The 19,926-nt window shown below is 44.2% G+C and overlaps 1 protein-coding gene and 1 pseudogene across 1 annotated transcript; both read left to right on the forward strand.

Annotated features, from left to right (window-relative positions):
- The first annotated feature begins 8,963 nt into the window (after nt 1-8,963).
- On the forward strand, nt 8,964-13,759 carry LOC147963762 (uncharacterized). Its single transcript, XM_087531181.1, has 10 exons — nt 8,964-9,578; nt 9,673-9,717; nt 10,358-10,444; nt 11,231-11,281; nt 11,627-11,764; nt 11,846-11,965; nt 12,496-12,572; nt 12,663-12,718; nt 12,794-12,897; nt 13,006-13,759. Exons 1-10 carry the CDS (start codon nt 8,964-8,966, stop codon nt 13,246-13,248), a joined length of 1,536 nt encoding a protein of 511 aa, XP_087387307.1. The 3' UTR covers nt 13,249-13,759.
- A 1,313-nt stretch (nt 13,760-15,072) lies between these two features.
- LOC147963763 (uncharacterized) lies at nt 15,073-18,663 on the forward strand (annotated as a pseudogene).
- Nucleotides 18,664-19,926: the final 1,263 nt, after the last annotated feature.

The raw sequence follows: 19,926 nt of genomic DNA on the forward strand, positions 1-19,926 counted from the left end.
GCAAAAACTGGACGCACTTCGTGTACAAACTGGACATTCTCTTTTGGAGTATCAGGGTTTCGGATGAGAACTCATCTTACACGGGCACTTCAATGTTTTTTAAACTTATTTGAACTCCAGACTTTTTTGCGTTCAGTATGCAGCATTCAAAGCAACGTCATCAATTTCGAACAAGTTCTGACATCATTTGCTGTTTTTCAGTCATTTACCGACTTGTTTAGAGAGCTAAATGACCGTGAAATTAAAAATCACTACAAAATGAACTATGAAAATGTTTAGAGAGCTAAAGCAAAAATATTCACAAACAAACTAAATACAACAAAAAAACTACTCAGAAATAAATAGAAGAAAATAAATAAAATAGAAAAGAAAAAACTATATAAAAAATTACTCAAAAATAAATAGAAGAAAATAAATAATGGAGAAAAGAAAAAAAAACTATATTAAAAAATTACTCAAAAATAAATAGAAGAAAATAAATAATGCAGAAAATAAAAAAACTATATAAAAATTACTCAAAAACAAACAGAAGAAAATAAATAATGCAGAAAATAAAAAACTATAAAAAATTGTTGGGGCGCTGTCCAGTGGGCCTGCCAGACCTAGGGTCTGCAAATTCAGGCCTAGAAGGTCCAGCAGGCTCACAGGGCAGCACGCCATAGTTAGGCCCAGAAGCATGCTATATAGAGGTGTTCGAAGGAGCAGCCTCGGCTGGGTTTATAAATCAGTACGGCTGCCCTTCGCTCGGTGAGGTGGGACTAAAAATGATGCACCGCGGATGGCAGCGCAACCCTTTTAGTACCGGTTCGTGGCTCCAACCGGTACTAATTGGGGGGGGGGCCTTTAGTACCAGTTGGAGCCACGAACCGGTACTAAAGAGGGCCGCTTCCCGCCGCTTGACCTGGCCAAAATTGGCCTTTAGTACCGGTTGGTGGCTTCAACCGGTACTAAAGGCCCCTCCTGTATATATGGCACTTATGAAAAATTCAGTTTCATCCGCCGCCCGTCGTCTTCTCCAACTTCATCGCGCGACATCACCACCGCCACGCCGTCGCCCATCGCGCGCCGCCGTCGCCGCCCCCACCGCGCGCCGTCGCCCCCGCCGCGCGCCGTCGTCCCCTCGCCGCCCCGTACTACGTCGTCGTCTCGATCGCGCTGGTCGGCGCCCCCGCCGCCCGTCGTCGCCGTCCCCGTCGCGTCGCCGTCTCGCGCCGCCGCCCGTAGGCCACCACCGCCCGCTCATACACACACAGACACACACACACATACACACACACACATACACACACAGACACATACACACACACATACAAACACACACACACATACACACACACAAACACACATATTTTTTTTACTTATTGTCTGTTTTCTGTTCTTTAGACTAATGTTAGATGAATTACGTAGATAAGAATGTTAGAACGTTAATGTTAGATGAATTAGATAGAAAAGTTGTTAAATATTAATGTTAATTGTTAGATGAATTAGCTAGATATTAATTACGTATATATATGAGATTTGAACTAGTTGAATTAATATAACTAGTTTATTTTTAATAAGAAAATTAATATAACTAGTTTATTTTTATTAAGAAAATTTAGGTATATATGATTATTTGAACTAGTTGAATTAATATAACTAGTTTATTTTTAGTAAATGCTTAGTTGAACTAGTTGAATTAATAGAACTAGTTTATTTTTAGTAAGAAAATTTAGGTAGATGAGATTTGATGATCTAATTACAATATTACTATATATAGCTACTTTATATATTTTAGTAAGAAAATTAATAGAACTAGTTTATTTTTAAGTAAATTCTTAGTTGAATTAGTTGAATTAATAAAACTAGTTTATTTTTAGTAAGACAATTTAGTTATATGAGATTTGATGATCTAATCAAAATATTAATATATAGAACTAGCTACCTTATTTTTAGTAAAAAATTAATAGAACTAGTTTAGTTGAATTAGTTGAATTAATTAGTTGAACTAGTTAGTTGAATTAGTTGAATTAGTTGAGCTAATTTATTTAGGTATATTTTTCGTAAGTGCTTAGTTGAATTAGTTGAATTAATAGAACTAATAAGTGTTTAATGTTTCACCTATGAACATACGAATGTCGTCTGACGACGAACACGATTTCATTATGTGCGAATACTGCGAAGACCAACGCGGCCTGTGCAGCAGAAATTTTCTAGTTGTTGATAGGTGCTTCAGCATCAAGCTGGATGAGAATTTCGAAGTGGATACAGTAAGTCACAATGACAAGTCTTTTTCGTAATTAAGCATGACTTATGTTTCATTTGCTTCAACTTATAATTTTCAATTTTCACTATTCTACTAGCGTATCCCCTGCCATGCAAGAATTTTTGTCTTGGATAAGATAGGTTTCAGTCCTAACAAAACTATGGAGGTAAAAAAAGTTTACTTGAAGACCGGGCATGGTTATACCTTCAACGTCAAATTATACAATGTAGACACATACACCTATTTTGAATGCAAAACTTGGCAAGCACTAAGCAAGGCTTATGCATTTGAGCCTGATATGGTTATCACCTTTGATATTCGTCTGGAATATGATATTGAAGGTAATAGCTAGAGACATCTGGGTCGATGTGCAGACGCCTCCAGTTCTACCATTATGTGAGTTTCTCAATCATATTTATGTCTTCGATATTGTTTATTCAAAAATAGTTGACAAGTAATTTTTATTGACAACTTATTTCCAATCAAGCAAACATGTCCGGCGCTTGGTAGACAGGACCGTCCACTGTCCCGGGGCTGAACTAAACTGCGAGGAGACAAGTCATTATGTTTCATGAATTGAGGATCTTGATGTTGTCAAGACAAATTTTTTTTTCCTGCACTTAGAAATGTTAGTACTCAAAACGTGTGACCAGTAGTGTTCGTACTGAACTACGGTCACATATATTTAGGAAAGATGGTAAGATTTTTACTATTTCTCCTCAGTGCATCTTTTGCATACATTATTTTTTAAGCTAAACTTCATTGCGAAGTATGTTACTATATGATGTTCTTCAACAGGGACTCCCGATGAATGTTGTGCCTGATTGGATCGAGACTAAAGGTACCATGAATATTGTTAGCTTACGGCCAAGATATCCTACAATACACTTTAGTGCATTCAGGATTTCTAATAGCGAGGAATGCTTAATAGTAAAAGATTGGAGCAAAATTGTGAACGATCGCAGAGAAGTACTAGGGGGCAGCAATCAGAAGCGCAACCCACGATTATGAGACAGGTTCATCTGCATGCTCCAATATGATGAATCAGGAAAGCTATACATGTTCTATGCTATTTTACCTGAGAGAGAGCAGCGAGAGTGATTAACTAGTTCATGCTCTTAGTACTTGTCCTCTCATGTCCGTGTTCTTTGTCCTGAACTTAATCTCAAATAGTGATTTGCTTTTGTGGTGTTATGAACGCTTATAATATCATTACCATGTTGAACTCGATGATATCTTTGCTTCTGGTACAAGTGAATGTTTCTTCTTTAAGCTAGTATTGGTGGTGATTAGATAGAGGTAATGACTATATGATGATTAAATAGTGGTAATGACGACTATGATGATTTTTAGCTAGCTAGTATATACTGTTGTTGGTGATGATATATATGATGCAAGAGTTTTTATATTAATATGATGATGATGATGATGATGATGATGATGATGATGATGAGTTATTATATCATTTATGAAAGAAACCGCAGATTAGTTTCAACTGGATGGATCCTAGCTAAGTGATCCAGTATATGCCATATCCATATTATACTTGATCACCAGGTGATCAAGTATAATATGGATATGGCATATACTTGATCACTTAGCTAGGATCCACATCCATCCAGTCGAAACTAATCTGTGATACTTTCACCTCATGATTTAACAACTCATTATAATGTAAAACAATCGCTAAATTAAATTGAAAACACAAAATTAAAGTAAAAATAAAAAATGAAACCAAAACACCCCCAAACATTTAGTACCGGTTGGTGTTACCAACTGGTACTAATGTCCTACGCGCATGTTGGGGAACGTAGCAGAAATTTAAAAAATTTCTACGCATCACCAAGATCAATCTATGTAGTCATCTAGCAACGAGGGGAAGAGGAGTTCATCTACATACCCTTGTAGATCGCGAGCGGAAGCGTTCAAGAGAACGGAGTTGATGGAGTCGTACTCGTCGTGATCCAAATCACCGATGACCGAGCGCCGAACGGACGGCACCTCCGCGTTCAACACACGTACGGTTGGGAGAGACGTCTCCTCCTTCTTGATCCAGCAAGGGGAGAGGAGAGGTTGATGGAGATCCAGCAGCACGGCGGCGTGGTGGTGGAAGCAGCGGGATCTCGGCAGGGCTTCGCCAAGCGCCAACGAGAGGGAGAGGTGTCACGGAGGGAGAGGGAGGCGCCAGGGACTTGGGTGCGGCTGCCCTCCCTCCCCTCCACTATATATAGGGGCCAGGGGGCGCTGGCCCCTCTAGATCCCAACTAGATGGGGGGGCGGCGGCCAAGGGGGTGGCTTGCCCCCCAAGCCAAGTGGAGGCGCCCCCACCCCTAGGGTTTCTAACCCTAGGCACAAGGGAGGTCCAAGGGGGGCGCACCAGCCCACCAGGGGCTGGTTCCCTTCCCACTTCAGCCCATGGGCCCCTCCGGGATAGGTGGCCCCACCCGGTGGACCCCCGGGACCCTTCTGGTGGTCCCGGTACAATACCGGTGACCCCCGAAACTTTCCCGGTGGCCGAAACTGGTCTTCATATATATAAATATTTACCTCCGGACCATTCCGGAACTCCTCATGACGTCCAGGATCTCATCCGGGACTCCGAAAAACTTTCGGGTTACCACATACTAATATCTCTACAATCCTAGCGTCACCGAACCTTAAGTGTGTAGAACCTACAGGTTCGGGAACCATGCAGACATGACCGAGACAACTCTTCGACCAATAACCAACAGCGGGATCTGGATACCCATGTTGGCTCCCACATATTCCACGATGATCTCATCGGATGAACCACGATGTCGAGGATTCAATCAATCGCGTATTCAATTCCCTTTGTCAATCGGTACGTTACTTGCCCGAGATTCGATCGTCGGTATCCCAATACCTTGTTCAATCTCGTTATCAGCAAATCACTTTACTCGTTCCGTAACACATCATCCCGTGACCAACTACTTAGTCACACTGAGCTCATTATGATGATGCATTACCGAGTGGGCCCAGAGATACCTCTCCATCATATGGAGTGACAAATCCCAGTCTCGATTCATGCCAACCCAACAGACACTTTCGGAGATACCTGTAGTGTACCTTTATAGCCACCCAGTTACATTGTGACGTTTGGCACACCCAAAGCACTCCTACGGTATCCGGGAGTTGCACGATCTCATGGTCTAAGGAAATGATACTTGACACTTAGAAAAGCTCTAGCAAACGAACTACACGATCTTGTGCTATGCTTAGGATTGGGTCTTGTCCATCACATCATTCTCCTAATGATGTGATCCCGTTATCAATGACATCCAATGTCCATGGTCAGGAAACCGTAACCATCTATTGATCAACGAGCTAGTCAACTAAAGGCTTACTAGGGACATGTTGTGGTCTATATATTCACACATGTATTACGATTTCCGGATAACAAAATTATAGCATGAATAATAGACAATTATCATGAACAAGGAAATATAATAATAACCATTTTATTATTGCCTCTAGGGCATATTTCCAACAGCGCACCCGGGCCTGGCTCGTGCCACGTGGTGGCACTTTAGTGCCGGTTCGTGACGAACCAGTACTAAAGAGGGGACCTTTAGTCCCCACTGTTTAGTGCCGGTTGTGGAACCGGCACTAAAGGCCCTTACGAACCGGCACTAAAGGCCGGTTCTGCACTAGTGTTGCTTCCCCGAGATTCGATCGTCGGTATCTCACTACCTAGTTCAATTTCGTTACTGGCAAGTCTCTTTACTCGTTCCATAATGCAACATCCCGTAACTAACTCATTAGTCACATTGCTTGCAAGGCTTATAGTGATGTGCATTACCGAGAGGGCCCAGAGATACCTCTCCGACAATCGGAGTGACAAATCCTAATCTCGATCTATGCCAACTCAACAAACACCATCGGAGACACCTGTAGAGTATCTTTATAATCACCCAGTTACGTTGTGACGTTTGATAGCACACTAAGTGTTCCTCCAGTATTCGGGAGTTGCATAATCTCATAGTCATAGGAACATGTATAAGTTATGAAGAAAGCAATAGCAACAAACTAAACGATCATAGTGCTAAGCTAACGAATGGGTCTAGTCCATCACATCATTCTCTAATGATGTGATCCCGTTCATCAAATGACAACACATGCCCATGGCTAGGAAACTTAACCATCTTTGATTAACGAGCTAGTCAAGTAGAGGCATCCTAGGGACACTCTGTTCGTCTATGTATTCACACATGTACTAAGTTTCTGGTTAATACAATTCTAGCGTGAATAATAAACATTTATCATGATATAAGGAAATATGAATAACAACTTTATTATTGCCTCTGGGGCATATTTCCTTCGACCGGTTGCGGTCGTTGCAGCGAAACCGAGCGGGTGTCGCCACGCTGTATTTGCATTGATTGTGCCAGTGACAGGATCAGGGGCTAGGGCTAGGGGTCGGGAGGAAGGGGGGACGGGGTGGGGGCAGACTGAGCTTTAGTGCCGTAACTGCACCTACAGTTGTGTCAGGGACATGTGGGTCTAACAGACGGTTGGCCCACATGTCATTGACCCAACCGCAGGTGCAGTTACGGCACCGAAGCAGCGTCCGGTGAGGGCATGTGTGGTCGTGGCCTCGTGGGGGCACGTGTGCCTTCGGGAGACCGGAAGAGGAACCGTGACGGGAGACAAAAAAACAGAATGGAAGGTTGGGACGTGGGTTTTAATCGTGAAAAAATTCGATGGGATTCCTTTGATCGTGGAGCCTAGGTACAAACGAACGACTCCCGTTTTAAGAGCAATGATATGATACTTTTACAATAAGATTCGTTTATCATGGTTTAGTTGTTAATTTCCTTAAAATTCATTATTTGTTTTCTGAAAATATATTATTTGTTTCATAAAGCAAATTGTATTAATAAGAGAGATCGATTGATTTGAATAAGTTAGGAAAGTGCTGAGTTTTTTTAAAAAAGAAAAGAGTGAAGAGGGGGGGGGGGGGGTTGGGATGAAATAAAACCGAGCAAAAATAAAATCGATGTACCAAGCTACCAACTGCTACATTAAGAGTAGAGATTAGGAGTACGGATTATATGAACATGTTAAAATAATTAAGTTTGTGGCACTTTAAAAAAATCAGATCTTGAGGAAACAAGTGTGAGCAAGCACCTGTTCAAGAGCATCCCAGTTGGTGACCCATTCTCCGGTGTGAAATCCGTACGTGGCATACTTTCTTTTTCATCTACTAAGGATGTTGTTACTCATCGCTTCGCTTCAATGATTGTAGTCGTCGTTAGATGATTTACGGATCTAGATGTAATTTTTATTATTTTTGGTGTTCGTTGTACTGCCATGACTAAAAATAAATATATTGAAAGTTTTTTCGTAAAAAAAAAGAATGCCAACCGTGCATATAAATTTGTTTGGCAGACCACAGTCCAGCTCAAAAGTACCAGTACTGGCCGAAAACATAAGCACTGAAGAATTGGTCAGAAACCTAGTTACAGCCATTACGTGTTGTGCATAGCAAAAAATGATAAACACCTACCAAATATCGAATGCATACAGATCCATCAAAAGATAAACACCAACCGGTGGAATTTCGGGAGACAGCTGGAGACACATCTCCAAACGCCCTTCAACGATGGTAGACGCAACACTGAGATAGGGCTAGGCGAGAAGAACCTTATTCCATTTCCATAGAGCTGCCACCGGCTGGCGTTCCTGAGCATGACGTGTTCCCTAAGCAAATTGAAAAAAAAATACTCTCATTGCTTTGACAGATGATGGTGGACACGTATTTTGGTTTTCCTGTTAACCGAACAAACCGAACCGATGCATTTTTGTTAATAAGGTTTGGTGGCAAAATTTTATTGTGATTATTTCGATTGTTGTTTTACAGGAAACAAAACTCTAAAAACCCGAATAAGACTAAGCGAATTAACCATATGAACCGAACAACGTGGTTCAGCGTGGAGTTGGTTGCAGAAAAGAAAACTCCCAAGGACTAAACCGCCATCAGGTTTTCCAAATAAATAGCCGTCAAACCTTATCCCCTTTTCCATCCCGCACCCTCCACACGTTTCTTCTCCACGCCCCCCGCGAGTTAGCGGAATTGCCACGCGACTCCTCCCGCCGCGACCGCGATGGAGCCACCCGCACCCGGTTCAGAACCACCGGTCGAGGAGGACCGCATCCAAGAACCGGACCCCAACTCCAACGCCTCCTCCAATGGGGATGGGGCCCCGGCCGCTGCTGCGCCGCCACCTCCACCTCCCCGCGCGACGCCCCTCCACCTCGACCAGGCCGGAGGCGGCGCCGACGGGTCGACCTCCGCCACGGTGGTGGACCCGCGGAAGGGCAAGGAGACGCTGCTGCCCAGGGACATTCCTCCTCCTCCGAGCCTCACAGACATGTATAACTGAACTTTTGTCGGCTGATTGTAACTCTACACTTTTGGAATAAAATTCCTTCACTCGCAAAAAAAATAGAAACTACATTTATTTTTCTTATTTTAACGCATTTTATTTTTCCTGGGACCTGTGTGTGCCTATCCGTGGTTCGACGTGGAGTTGGTTGCAGAAAAGAAAACTCCCAAGGACTAAACCGCCATCAGGTTTTCCAAATAAATAGCCGTCAAACCTTATCCCCTTTTCCATCCCGCACCCTCCACACGTTTCTTCTCCACGCCCCCGCGAGTTAGCGGAATTGCCACGCGACTCCTCCCGCCGCGACCGCGATGGAGCCACCCGCACCCGGTTCAGAACCACCGGTCGAGGAGGACCGCATCCAAGAACCGGACCCCAACTCCAACTCCAACGCCTCCTCCCCGGGCGCTGCTGCGCCGCCACCTCCCCCCGCGACGCCCCTCCACCTCGAGCAGGCCGGAGGCGGCGCCGATGGGTCGAGCCCCGCCACGGTGGCCGGCCCCTGGAAGGGCAAGGGAGTCGCCGACATTCCTTCTCCGAGCTCCGCGAGCAGCAGCAGCAGCAGCAGCTCCCTCGACTTCGGCGCGGCCTTCGGAGGCGAGGTCGGGGAGTCGAGCAAGATGGGCGGCAGAAAGGCGCGGGTGAGGTGGAGCCGCCCCGTGGTGGCGGAGACGAGGGAGGTCCCCAACGCGGCGGCGCATCCGTTGGACTTGGACCCGAAGCTGGTCGCCAGGCAGCGGTTTATCGAGCGGCTGATTGAAGCGCGGGCGGCCGTCGACAAGGAGGAGCCGTTCGACCCCAACACGGTGTTCGAGCAGATGGTGATCGAGCAGCTGATTCAAGAGCAGGCGGCCGGCGAGGAGGCGAACAGGCGACGGGAACAGCAGGCGGCCGTCGACGAGGGGACCAGGCGATGGGAACAGAAGGTGAGGGCCTCTGCGACGTGCTCTTGTTGTTTCTTGGAGTTCTTGGAGCCTCTGGAGTGCGTTCTTGAGCGTTTCTTGGTTTCCTCTTGAGCAGTACAACTCGTTGCGCGCGGAAGAGGCGATGTACCAGAAGGAACAGGTATGAGCATGAATCTGGTCTTCTTGCTTGCTCGGAATTGCTTGCTGTGGTCTGTCAAAATCTTGGGGTCGGGGATGATTTAGCAGTAGAAACGAAATCTCGGGCGAATGTTGGGGACAGTTTGGCGATTAGGCATTTCCTGATTATTACTCGAGTTCTTCTTGCGGTGCGTTATCAAATTTACAGGTAGGCAAGGATCTTGTTGTGATTATTCGCGACTGTTCAAGATTTAGGTGTCCAGGCTTGTGCTAACTGATTCTTCTATTTGGTTTGGTATGATAGCATGTTTTGCACTTTTGCTGCAAGTGAAAAATGTGGGGAGATATAAGGATCATGTCTTGGCAGTGATTGCTGTCATATTTTGGCAAGAATTCTTGATGCCAAAATGTATCAGTTTCCATTGTAGATGAATGGTGTTATAGGGGAAGTTAATCTGAATGTTTGCTCGGGATTAATTGGCCAGACGTACATCATCTGTTGCCTGAAAGCCTGAAACTGGCTCCGAAGCCTCAAAACTCGATTCATATGAATAATTGGCAAGAGTAGAAAGGATTTGGATAACTCAACAATTCAATCTTGTTAGCCCTTTCACCTTTGCTAATCCGAAATGTGTGATCTTGATGCTAATTCTGTGGAGCAGGAGAAGGTTGTGGTAAAGGTGAGACCCAAGCAGGACAAACTACCGCAAGTAAAGGGGAAATCGTTGTGGAGTCGGGTCAAGAACAAGGTAGGGCCTGAATCTTGTCCACTCTTCTCACTTGTGATTCTTGGGTGGTATGACCATATGAGCATTCTTGCACTTACCTAATTTTTGTGCATAGAAAGAAGAATCAGGGGTTTTTGGTTTTTGGTTTCTGTTTGTTCATGTTAAATTCTTGGTTAGAGTGATACGCGGCATCATAGGATATAGGAGTAATCTTGGGCAAATGTTAACAGAAGTACACACGTCCTTGTTTCTCGTGGGTCTTTCCACAATCTGGCATTGTATTTTGAAGCAAATGGCTATCTTGTTGAAACTGTTGTCTGATTACTGCAATATTTTGGTAACAGAGCCTGAAGTCGAATGTATGGCTTCCTTTGTAAACAGATGCTGTTATCAGAAACTGTAATCTAGACAAACATTAGTTCAAGGCTGCATAACTGAACATAATTCCTGTAAATCATTTGCCATTTACATGCAAAATCGGCGATCACTTTAGGATTTGGTGAGAAGTTTTGTCATTTGGTAAATAGTTGGTTCAGAAGTCTCAGAATATATTTTCATGTAAATAGTTGCCCAAAATAAATAAGCTTTGGACGCACATGTTTTGTGCTCTTGCTATACATTATTGCTTTTTTCTTTTGACCGGGAAAAGGAAAAATAAATTGATTGGTTGTTTTAATTCCATTCGTTTTCTATTCCCTTATTTCTTGTTTTGAAATACTCAATCTTCTTGTTGATTCTGTACAATTGTAAGACTGGCAGGATGATGTATCGTCTTTAACTTTGTTTTCTTCATTTCCTGTCAAATAGATTTTTTGTGGAAAAGTAAGGGAAATATGTTCGGAACATGTGAAGCACCAGGTTTGTCTCCATTTTGCCTAATGGAATGTTCAAAATGGAAGTGCAAGAAAAATCAGGATCAAAGCCCTATATCACAAGATACTGTGATTAGTGGTTCCTGAATCGTACTTGTACTGTTATTGAGTTTATCATCTGTTAATAGATAGTATCTTCTTGTTTTCTTACTGAACAACAACCGATCAGTATTAATGATGAGATTATATACTAGTGGTTTCAAACATTTCCAGAGAACATGGAAACCTGAAAATTTGAATGAAAACAAAATTCCCATCACATTTTTAGATATGTTGTTTCCATGTTCAACTCAGCGTAATTTTAATTCTCATATTTGTGTGTTCCTTGCAGACACATCCCATCACTGAAGTCAGAAGATATCATAGGCTTGCTTCTGACGAGGCGAACCATCTTGATGCCTATTCGGAATATCGATCGGTTATTGGAGATGGGGAGTGTTTCTACAGGAGCTTCATATTTTCATACCTTGTAATCATCCTCCCCTCTTTTCCTTTCATAGGATGTAGGTTTAGTTATTTAACTTTCTCTGTTTTTGCGAATGTACAACAGGAGCAAGTTATTGATAGGCAGGACACACATGAGGAACAGCGTCTCCTTGATGTTGTTCAAAGACTGTCTACGCAACATGCAAATCTTCGATGGAACTCTGAGTTTTCCAGGAGCAGCAGAGTAAGTTCTCGCCTTCTCCATACTTGTTCTTTCTTGGATAAACATGCTTGCAAGGGATGATTCTCTTCAGGTTACAGTACACTTCAAGATGCATCTGGCATCTCACTATTTTTGTTTGTCATTTGCAGGAGATGCACAGTTGCTTAACAGTAGTGGCATGCCATCACAGTGTTACGCACTGTTGGCAGAAACTCAAATTTGATGTTTATTGAAAAGTTAACAACCCGATTGTAACAACGGCCTTAAGAAAATATACCTGCAAAGGAACAACGGCAATATAATGAGGAAATAACATAATTTAATGCTTGTTTGAGTACTACAACAATGCACACCTACCGGTTATTATTGTATAGCCACCTCACTGTTCTATTACTATGCTATAATATATGCTTAGTGACTGAAGCTTCTCAGGCGAGTTGTCTTAGCTGTGTTCTTTTATATCTTGCTACTGATCAGTATTCTGTATGTATCATTGTAACCTATTACATATGATTATCAAGTACGAATTATTGAGTCGCTGCTTCTTTCAGGCATTTAAGGATCTGATCAAGAAAGTGATGAGATGGAAGAAACATGGCAGGCGGAACAGCATGGAATCAACTAGCAGGTTCTTGACTCACTTGGTTTTCTGCAATTCCATCATAGTATTGTAGCCAAGTGCATTCCATCTCACTGACATAATATGTGCCATTTTTAGCAACCGTAAAGAGAAACTTCTCGAGTTCTTCAGCAAGTACAATACGACGCTAGACAGTGAGAGAAACACCCTTGAAGACATTTTTCCTTTTGTTCATCATACTTCATGTTTCTGACACATTTTCTTGGTAGTCTTCATTTTCCTCAGATTAGTAGTAGCTATCGAGATATGCTCGCACGAGGAGGTGTATGAACCGCTTATACCAGGGCTCAGAGGAAATTACAGTCTGGAAGATGTCGGTGATTCATATCCTCCCTTACATTACCTCGTGCTGATTTCCAATGCATCCATTCTTGGATACACGACACTCGACTTACCTAACCTGTTGTTGTTCTATGAACAGTGGTGTATTCGGCGCGTCACTCCAGCTCGTCGGTTCACGGATCATGTTATGATGGTGGCCTTGGCCACAGCGCTTGAGGTACCCCTCACAGTGGAGCGAGTCCGAGGAGGACATGATCCAGATATCTACACTGTTCCTGGAGTTCTCCGTCCGAGGGTGACCCTGCTGTACTCCGGAGATCACTACGGAATCATCTACCCACGTGCCCCTCCTGCTGAGAATTCAAGTCATCAGGCTTCCTAGAGAGAACATGGTGTTGATCAGGCTTCAAGCCAACAGACTTCCCAGAGAGAACATCCTGCTGATCAGAGTTCAAGTCAACAGATTCCACTGGATTAAAGTTGAGTTGGGCTGCTGCCTATGAATGAGAGTATATCCGAGTTTAGTGGTAGAGAATTAGGGGTAGGCATCTACATGCAGTGATGAAGTTGGGGTGGGCATAGCATATACACTTGTGACTTCTTTGATAGGAACGAAAACTTGTGTTGTCGTGTGAATTGTTGGCTGGTATACGGTGAATCTTCTTGTGTGATCACATTGGAACTCCTTCGTTGTTTTCTGGTATATAATCGATCTCTTATGCAAAAATTCAACAGATTTTGCTAGGTTAATAGTGTTGAGTTGGGTTGCTCCCTACATGTGAGTGAATACAGTAATGAAGCAGAGATACTTACCTGTGCATTCTTTCTTGTGTTGGCAAAGATACATACTGCTGTCTGCTGATGCCACTGTTGATTGCTCAGTTTGGCATATATACGCACTGCTGGTGCCAAGGATGAAATTAGTTTGACATACAGTAAAAAGGCAGTAGTTTGATTAATTTGTATGTTTGGTTCATATGTGCCAAGCTTCTGTTTCTGATTCTTTGTATCTCTACTGGCTACCCTGCCCTGCCTGTGTCAGAATTTGTTTTGTATTCCAAGAATTTACTCATATTACCCCGCCTGCTTCTGCTTGTGAAGCTGTTTGAATCACAACAACCTGGCTGGTACTACTTTGCAATGTACCGTAAAAACTACTCCCTCCGTCCCATAGTGTAATACGTTTTTTTGACACTACCATAATGTAAGACGTTTTTTGCCACTAGTGTAGTATCAAAAAATGTCTTACATTATGGGACAGAGGGAGTATGAGTTAAAACAACTTGATTTTTGTTGAGGATGTTAAAACAACTTTCTGTACCAATTGATTCAGGCATATGTCAGCGGAAGCTGTAGAAACCGATATCTTTGCACATGTGGTGCCATCCAGGGCGGGCTCCAGCTCTGGGTAATGTTCAATGCATCAATACAATCTACAAGAAGGGGAAATGGCAAAATGACATTCAAAAAATGTCCATGGCATTTTTAAAAAAATGTTTATACTATGAAAAATTCTTCGTGGCATTAAAAACAATTCATGGGTTCCAAAAAAATATTCATGACATTTTAAAAGGTGGTTATACAATGTAAAAAAATCTTTGAGTATTTAAAAAAAATTATTTTGTACAATTAAAAAAGTTCATGAAATTTAAAAATTGTTTGCATTTGTGATATTTTTATAAAATATTATCCAATGTATTTTTTTGTAATTTTAGAAAAATATTTTGTATTCGAAAGAATATTTCAGGTGTTTCAATAGTATGTTAAGTGGCTTTAAAAATATATGTTTAAACAATGTAAAAATTGTTCAGCATATATCAAACAAATGTTCAGCGTGTGTACAAAAAAAATGGGTATTAAAAAATTGATATGTATTAGAAAAAAAGAAAGGACCCAAAAAAAATAAAAACCCTGATGAAAACCGTAAAAAAACACAGAAAAGGAAAAAAGAAAAACATGGAATCTTCCTCAAACTGATGGAAGGTTCCATGAACCGATCCTAAAAACCTTAAAGAGAACCGGTTCATTAGGTCGGCCCACTAAGACAACGCATCCGCTAGCGCCAGAGTCGAGGCGGAGCTAGGTCTCATTATCATTAGATTATTTAGATACTTCTCATTCCTTTGCATCTTGTAATTTCTCCTTTGAACCTCGAGCTGCGAATTATGAAGCTCACATGCTAGCTAGGTACGGCGTTTCTCTCCCGATGGGAAGGCATCTGGGGCTGGGTACGCCGCATGACCCAGTTGTAATTCCCGCAAACATTTTAGCTAATCAATAATGATTTTAACTTGTCTGATCCATTATATAGTATTTAAAATTGCAGGTTAAATTTCTAACATGACTTGATTTTCTTTCGAATTTTTTTAAACTTTTGTGACTTGCATTTTCCATGCTACAAGAGATACTAAACTATTGTATATTTGATGATCAATACATTAAAGCCATATATTGCAGAATTAATACGTAAGCAAATAATAGTAGAACTGTACATATTACAATATTTTTTGGGGGTAAACTGACCCCTTACATCGATCACGTTTATCATGTTTATTAGGTGGAAAATATGACCAACATCCATGACGATAGCTAACGGTGTCTTCATGGTCCAACTTGAGTCATTGCAGTTCATGAAACTTCCCGGAGCCGCCTTGCTCACTCTTTATCATCCATTTGAAAGTGTCTATATATACTATAGGTAATAAAATCAACAACATGTATTCGCACTTTGGGTATAACAAAACCAAGTTAAACTTTTATAATTGGTTGATGGTATTGCCATTCACATCTTTCTGTGTAAAGCTAAAAATTTATGTACTGTCATATGACTTGTTTGTTTTCTCTGCATGTAATTGGTTGATGGTATTGCCGTTCACATCCTTCTTCCACAGACATCAATTTTGTTTCTGTAGTATTTCTGTGGCGATACTTGTGTGGTGGCGTTATGTCATGGTTATGATGTGGATTAGCATATGTTGCTTGTAGGAAGTTCCTTTATGACTTTTTATGTCAGTGGTATGTCTTTTGTACCGAGGCGATGTGCTGTCATCGATGTTCTTTATCTGCTTTGTCAATAAAACATGTTGATGTGTTTTTTGTTCAATACTATTATTGATCTTATGATTGAACCATGTGGTTCAAGTCAGAGCCACTGAACCGTCTTTACCAGTTCATCATATGAATATCCATACAATAAACAATGAACACAAATATTGGTATTTGTTTCTGTAATAATTGAACTAACTTTCAATTTTGCCTGCCTATTGACGTATGCAAGAATTTAATAAGATTAGTTGTAGTGCTTAGCTGCAGTGCAGTTTTTGTTTTCCCCAAGATATGCTACATAACAGTTGGAAGTTGAAGACAACCTGGAAAACTAGGTTGAACCAACTATAATGTCAAATAGGCGGCTCAATAGGTACATTTGGAAGCTTAAAGCTAGTCCTGTTTCCTTCACTCAGTAATGATTTCTCTGCACATCTTGCTAATAATCTTAAATAAATAATTTTCATTTATTTGATATTTACAAATAATTGTTCATTTATCACCTTTGGGAGTGTTGCGAGTCGCAAGTCCATAAGAACCAGGGGAAACTAATAAACTGAATTCATTTCATTTCCAGGCTATTTTTTTAAGATAATCTAAATCTGAATAGTCACGGTTACTTTTTTGCTAGGACTTATTGCCCTGTATGCATTAGCGATTGGCATATTACTATTAGGACTTGTTAGTATGATTTTCCAGGCTTTTTTAAGATAATCTAAATCTGAATAGTAACGGTTACTTTTTTGCTAGGAATTATTGCCCTGTATGCATTAGCGATTGGCATATTACTATTAGGACTTGTTAGTATGATTATTTATATATTTTTCCGATATAGTGTCGAATGGGCTTAATAATTCTGGACGACTTCTGACCAGCTAATAGTGTGCATGTTCTTCATTTTTATGATAACCATCTACCAGTTTTAAGATATATTCTCTAAATTTTACGATAGGTTTGTTTTTGTGAATATATTTCTAATGTTGTATCAAAACTGATTTCCTTTTTTGTTCAAAGTACAGCTGTGAGTTTATCTAATTACCTTGTCGATGCATCCTCGATCATTGGTTGTTTGACTTCGTATGCTTGCAGAAACACGCATTGGTTGTGGACATGATGGAGCAGATCGTTTGCAAAATACATAAGATGATCGTCCGGTTAGATATGCTATTGATGTACTTGTTGAGCAGGTAAAGCTTTTCTTCTGCATGTACATTGAGGTATCTGAACTGTTCTAAAGTGTTGCTAGTTAATATTTTCTCTATAACTCTTTGCTTAGCTGTTGGTGGTTGGCCACTGGCCACCAGTATCATGCTTTGTTGGCATTGTTGCTAGGTTGCATCTTGAATTTTTTTTCTCCAGGCCCTGCTCCCTCATCCTTTCCTCGGCAGTTCTTCATTCTCTTCCTCGTGCACTCATACTTTCACCCACCTGCCTTCTCTTTTATTTGCTGATGTTTTACCCCCCCCCCCCCCCTCTGGTAGGAACCGGATCCCTACCACGGTGTGGTCTCAGGTTGTAGGGATGGAAGGAGGGATGGCATGGAGGAAGGCGTAGTCGCCGGCGCTGGGGCGCCGTCGTTGCATGCGCGCGCGCGCGAGAGAGAGAGAGAGAGAGAGAGAGAGAGAGAGAGAGAGAGAGAGAGAGAGGGGAGGGAGGGAGGGAGGGAGGGAGGGAGGGAGGGCAGGGGCGGCGGCTAGGGTTAGGTCTCCTGGCTCCCTAAGGAAGCCGAGCAAATATGATTGCTTCTTGCTTAATCCCAAACGGGTCCTTACACGAGTTTATATAATCCTCCTAATAAGATAATTGAGTTAAGCCCCTAATAACGATAAGATAAACTGGGCCACAACTAATTGGGCTAAGCCCCTAATATGCCGGTCATAACATCCCTCCCCGCCTGCACAAACAGCTCGTCCTCGAGCTAGAAGGCGGGGAAGATCAACGGCCGCCAAACACCTCCGCGTCAACTGGGGCAGGCTGGTCGCCGAGCCCGGCGGCGGCGGGGTCCTCCTCAATGTAGTCTGCAGCCTCCAGGTAGAAGAGTCGTGGGCAGACGTGGCCCGGTACGTAGGGCTCGTCACAGTTGAAGCACAACCCTTGGCGGCGACGCTCGAGTTGTTCGGTCGGGGTGAGCCAGCGGAACGGGCGTGCCGCAGCCGCGGCGAGGGGTGCCGCGGAAGCCTGAGCAGGCCGACCCTGCCCGGGAACTTCCGGCCATGGTGGCGGCCCAGCGGCCCGGGGCAGTGACGCCTGCTGGATGGCCACCGCGTGACGCTCGAACACGCGGGTGTAGTACATGGCCGTCTGGAGGTCCTATGGCCCGCGCATCTCCACGTCCACGTGGATGTGGTCCGGTAGGCCGCTGACGCCAGGGTCTGGAAGCGGTCGGCGAAGTCTTGCATCGAGGTGAGGAACGGAAGACGGCCAAGCTCCGCCAGACGGCTCCCGCGTATAGGCGGACCGAAGCACAAGAGGCACAAATCACGGAAGCGCTCCCATGGTGGCATGCCGCCCTCGTCCTATTCGAGGGCGTAGTACCACGTCTGCGCGGCTCCTCGGAGATGATACCAGGCGATCCAGGTGCGGTCGGACGCGAGCGTGCACTGTCCCTTGAAAAATTGGTCGCATTGGTTGAGCCAATTCAGGGGTCGACGGTGCTGTCGTAGGTTGCGAACTCCAGCTTGGAGAATCTCGGCGGCGCCTGGACGTGGACGACGGGCGGGTGCGCCTCGTCAGCACGGAGCAGCGAGGATGACGGGGCCGAGTAGGCGGGCATCAGGGTGCCGCCCTGGAACAGGGGCTCGTCGACGCTGGCGAAGGGCTCGGCAGAGCCCGAGGACCCGCCAAACTGCATGGCAGGGTGTGTCGCCGGCGGGGGTAGCACGTGCGGCCTGACCGAGGCCGTCATGTAGACTGGCTCAAAGGACCCAGCGAGCCAGGCCGGTAACGGAGACGGCGACGGGGTAAACCGGACCTGGTGGATGGGCACCCCCGGGCCCGTCGTCGGAATGCCCCTGCTGCATGGTGAAGGCGCCGGGGTTCGTCGCTGGTGGTGGCTGCCACGGCAGCTGCTGCATGGCGGCGGCGGCGGGGGTCACCCAGGATGGCGGCTGCCACGGGGGCTGTTGCGGCGGCGGGGCGGTGGCGAAGGGCATAGGCGGCTGCGGCCCATAGGATCTCGCGAGGAACGTGTAGATGCCCGTGACCGCCTGGGTGAGATCCCGGATGGCAGCCGCCATCTCGTCCGAGGTGAAGACGACGGGGACGGGCGCGGCGAAGGTGACCGGCACCGGCAAGAGCGGGGCGCTGGCCGTGGTGGCCATCGGAGCGGTCGTCGCGGTCGGCAGCAGGAGGGTCAGGGTGGGCGGCGGCGAGGACATGATCGCACCGAAGCTATGTGATACCAAATTGGTAGGAACCGGATCCCTACCACGGCGTGGTCTCAAGTTGTAGGGATGGAAGGAGGGATGGCGTGGAGGAAGGCGTGGTCGCTGGTGCTAGGGCGCTGTCATTGCATGCGCGCGCGCGCACGTGAGAGAGAGAGAGAGAGAGAGAGAGCAGGGGCGGCGGCTAGGGTTAGGTCTCCGGGCTTCCTAAGGAAGCCGAGCAAATATGATTGCTTCTTGCTTAATCCCAAAACGGGTCCTTACACGAGTTTATATAATCCTCCTAATAAGATAATTGGGCTAAGCTCCTAATAACGATAAGATAAACTGGGTCACAACTAACTGAGCTAAACCCCTAATATGCCGGTCATAACACCCTCTCTATTGGATTCACTCTTTTGCTCATTTTCGGTCCGTTTCCGTCCAAGTGCCTTGCTTTTAGTTTATCTCCTCCTTGTCACTGCCCCAATTCCTTAGGATAGTGTGGGTTCTGTTCCCTCTGGCCCTTCCAGTGACTAGTGAATTAGGATCCTTCGCCTTCTCATTCCTTATATGCAGTGGCGGAGTATGATTTTTTTTAAGGTGGGACGAGCCCTTCACCGACAACCACATTGGCGCCTTGCTCTCAACGC

This window comes from Triticum urartu, chromosome 6A (assembly GCF_056163025.1).
Source record: "Triticum urartu cultivar PI428250 chromosome 6A, HENAU_Tu73, whole genome shotgun sequence".
NCBI lineage: Eukaryota > Viridiplantae > Streptophyta > Magnoliopsida > Poales > Poaceae > Triticum > Triticum urartu.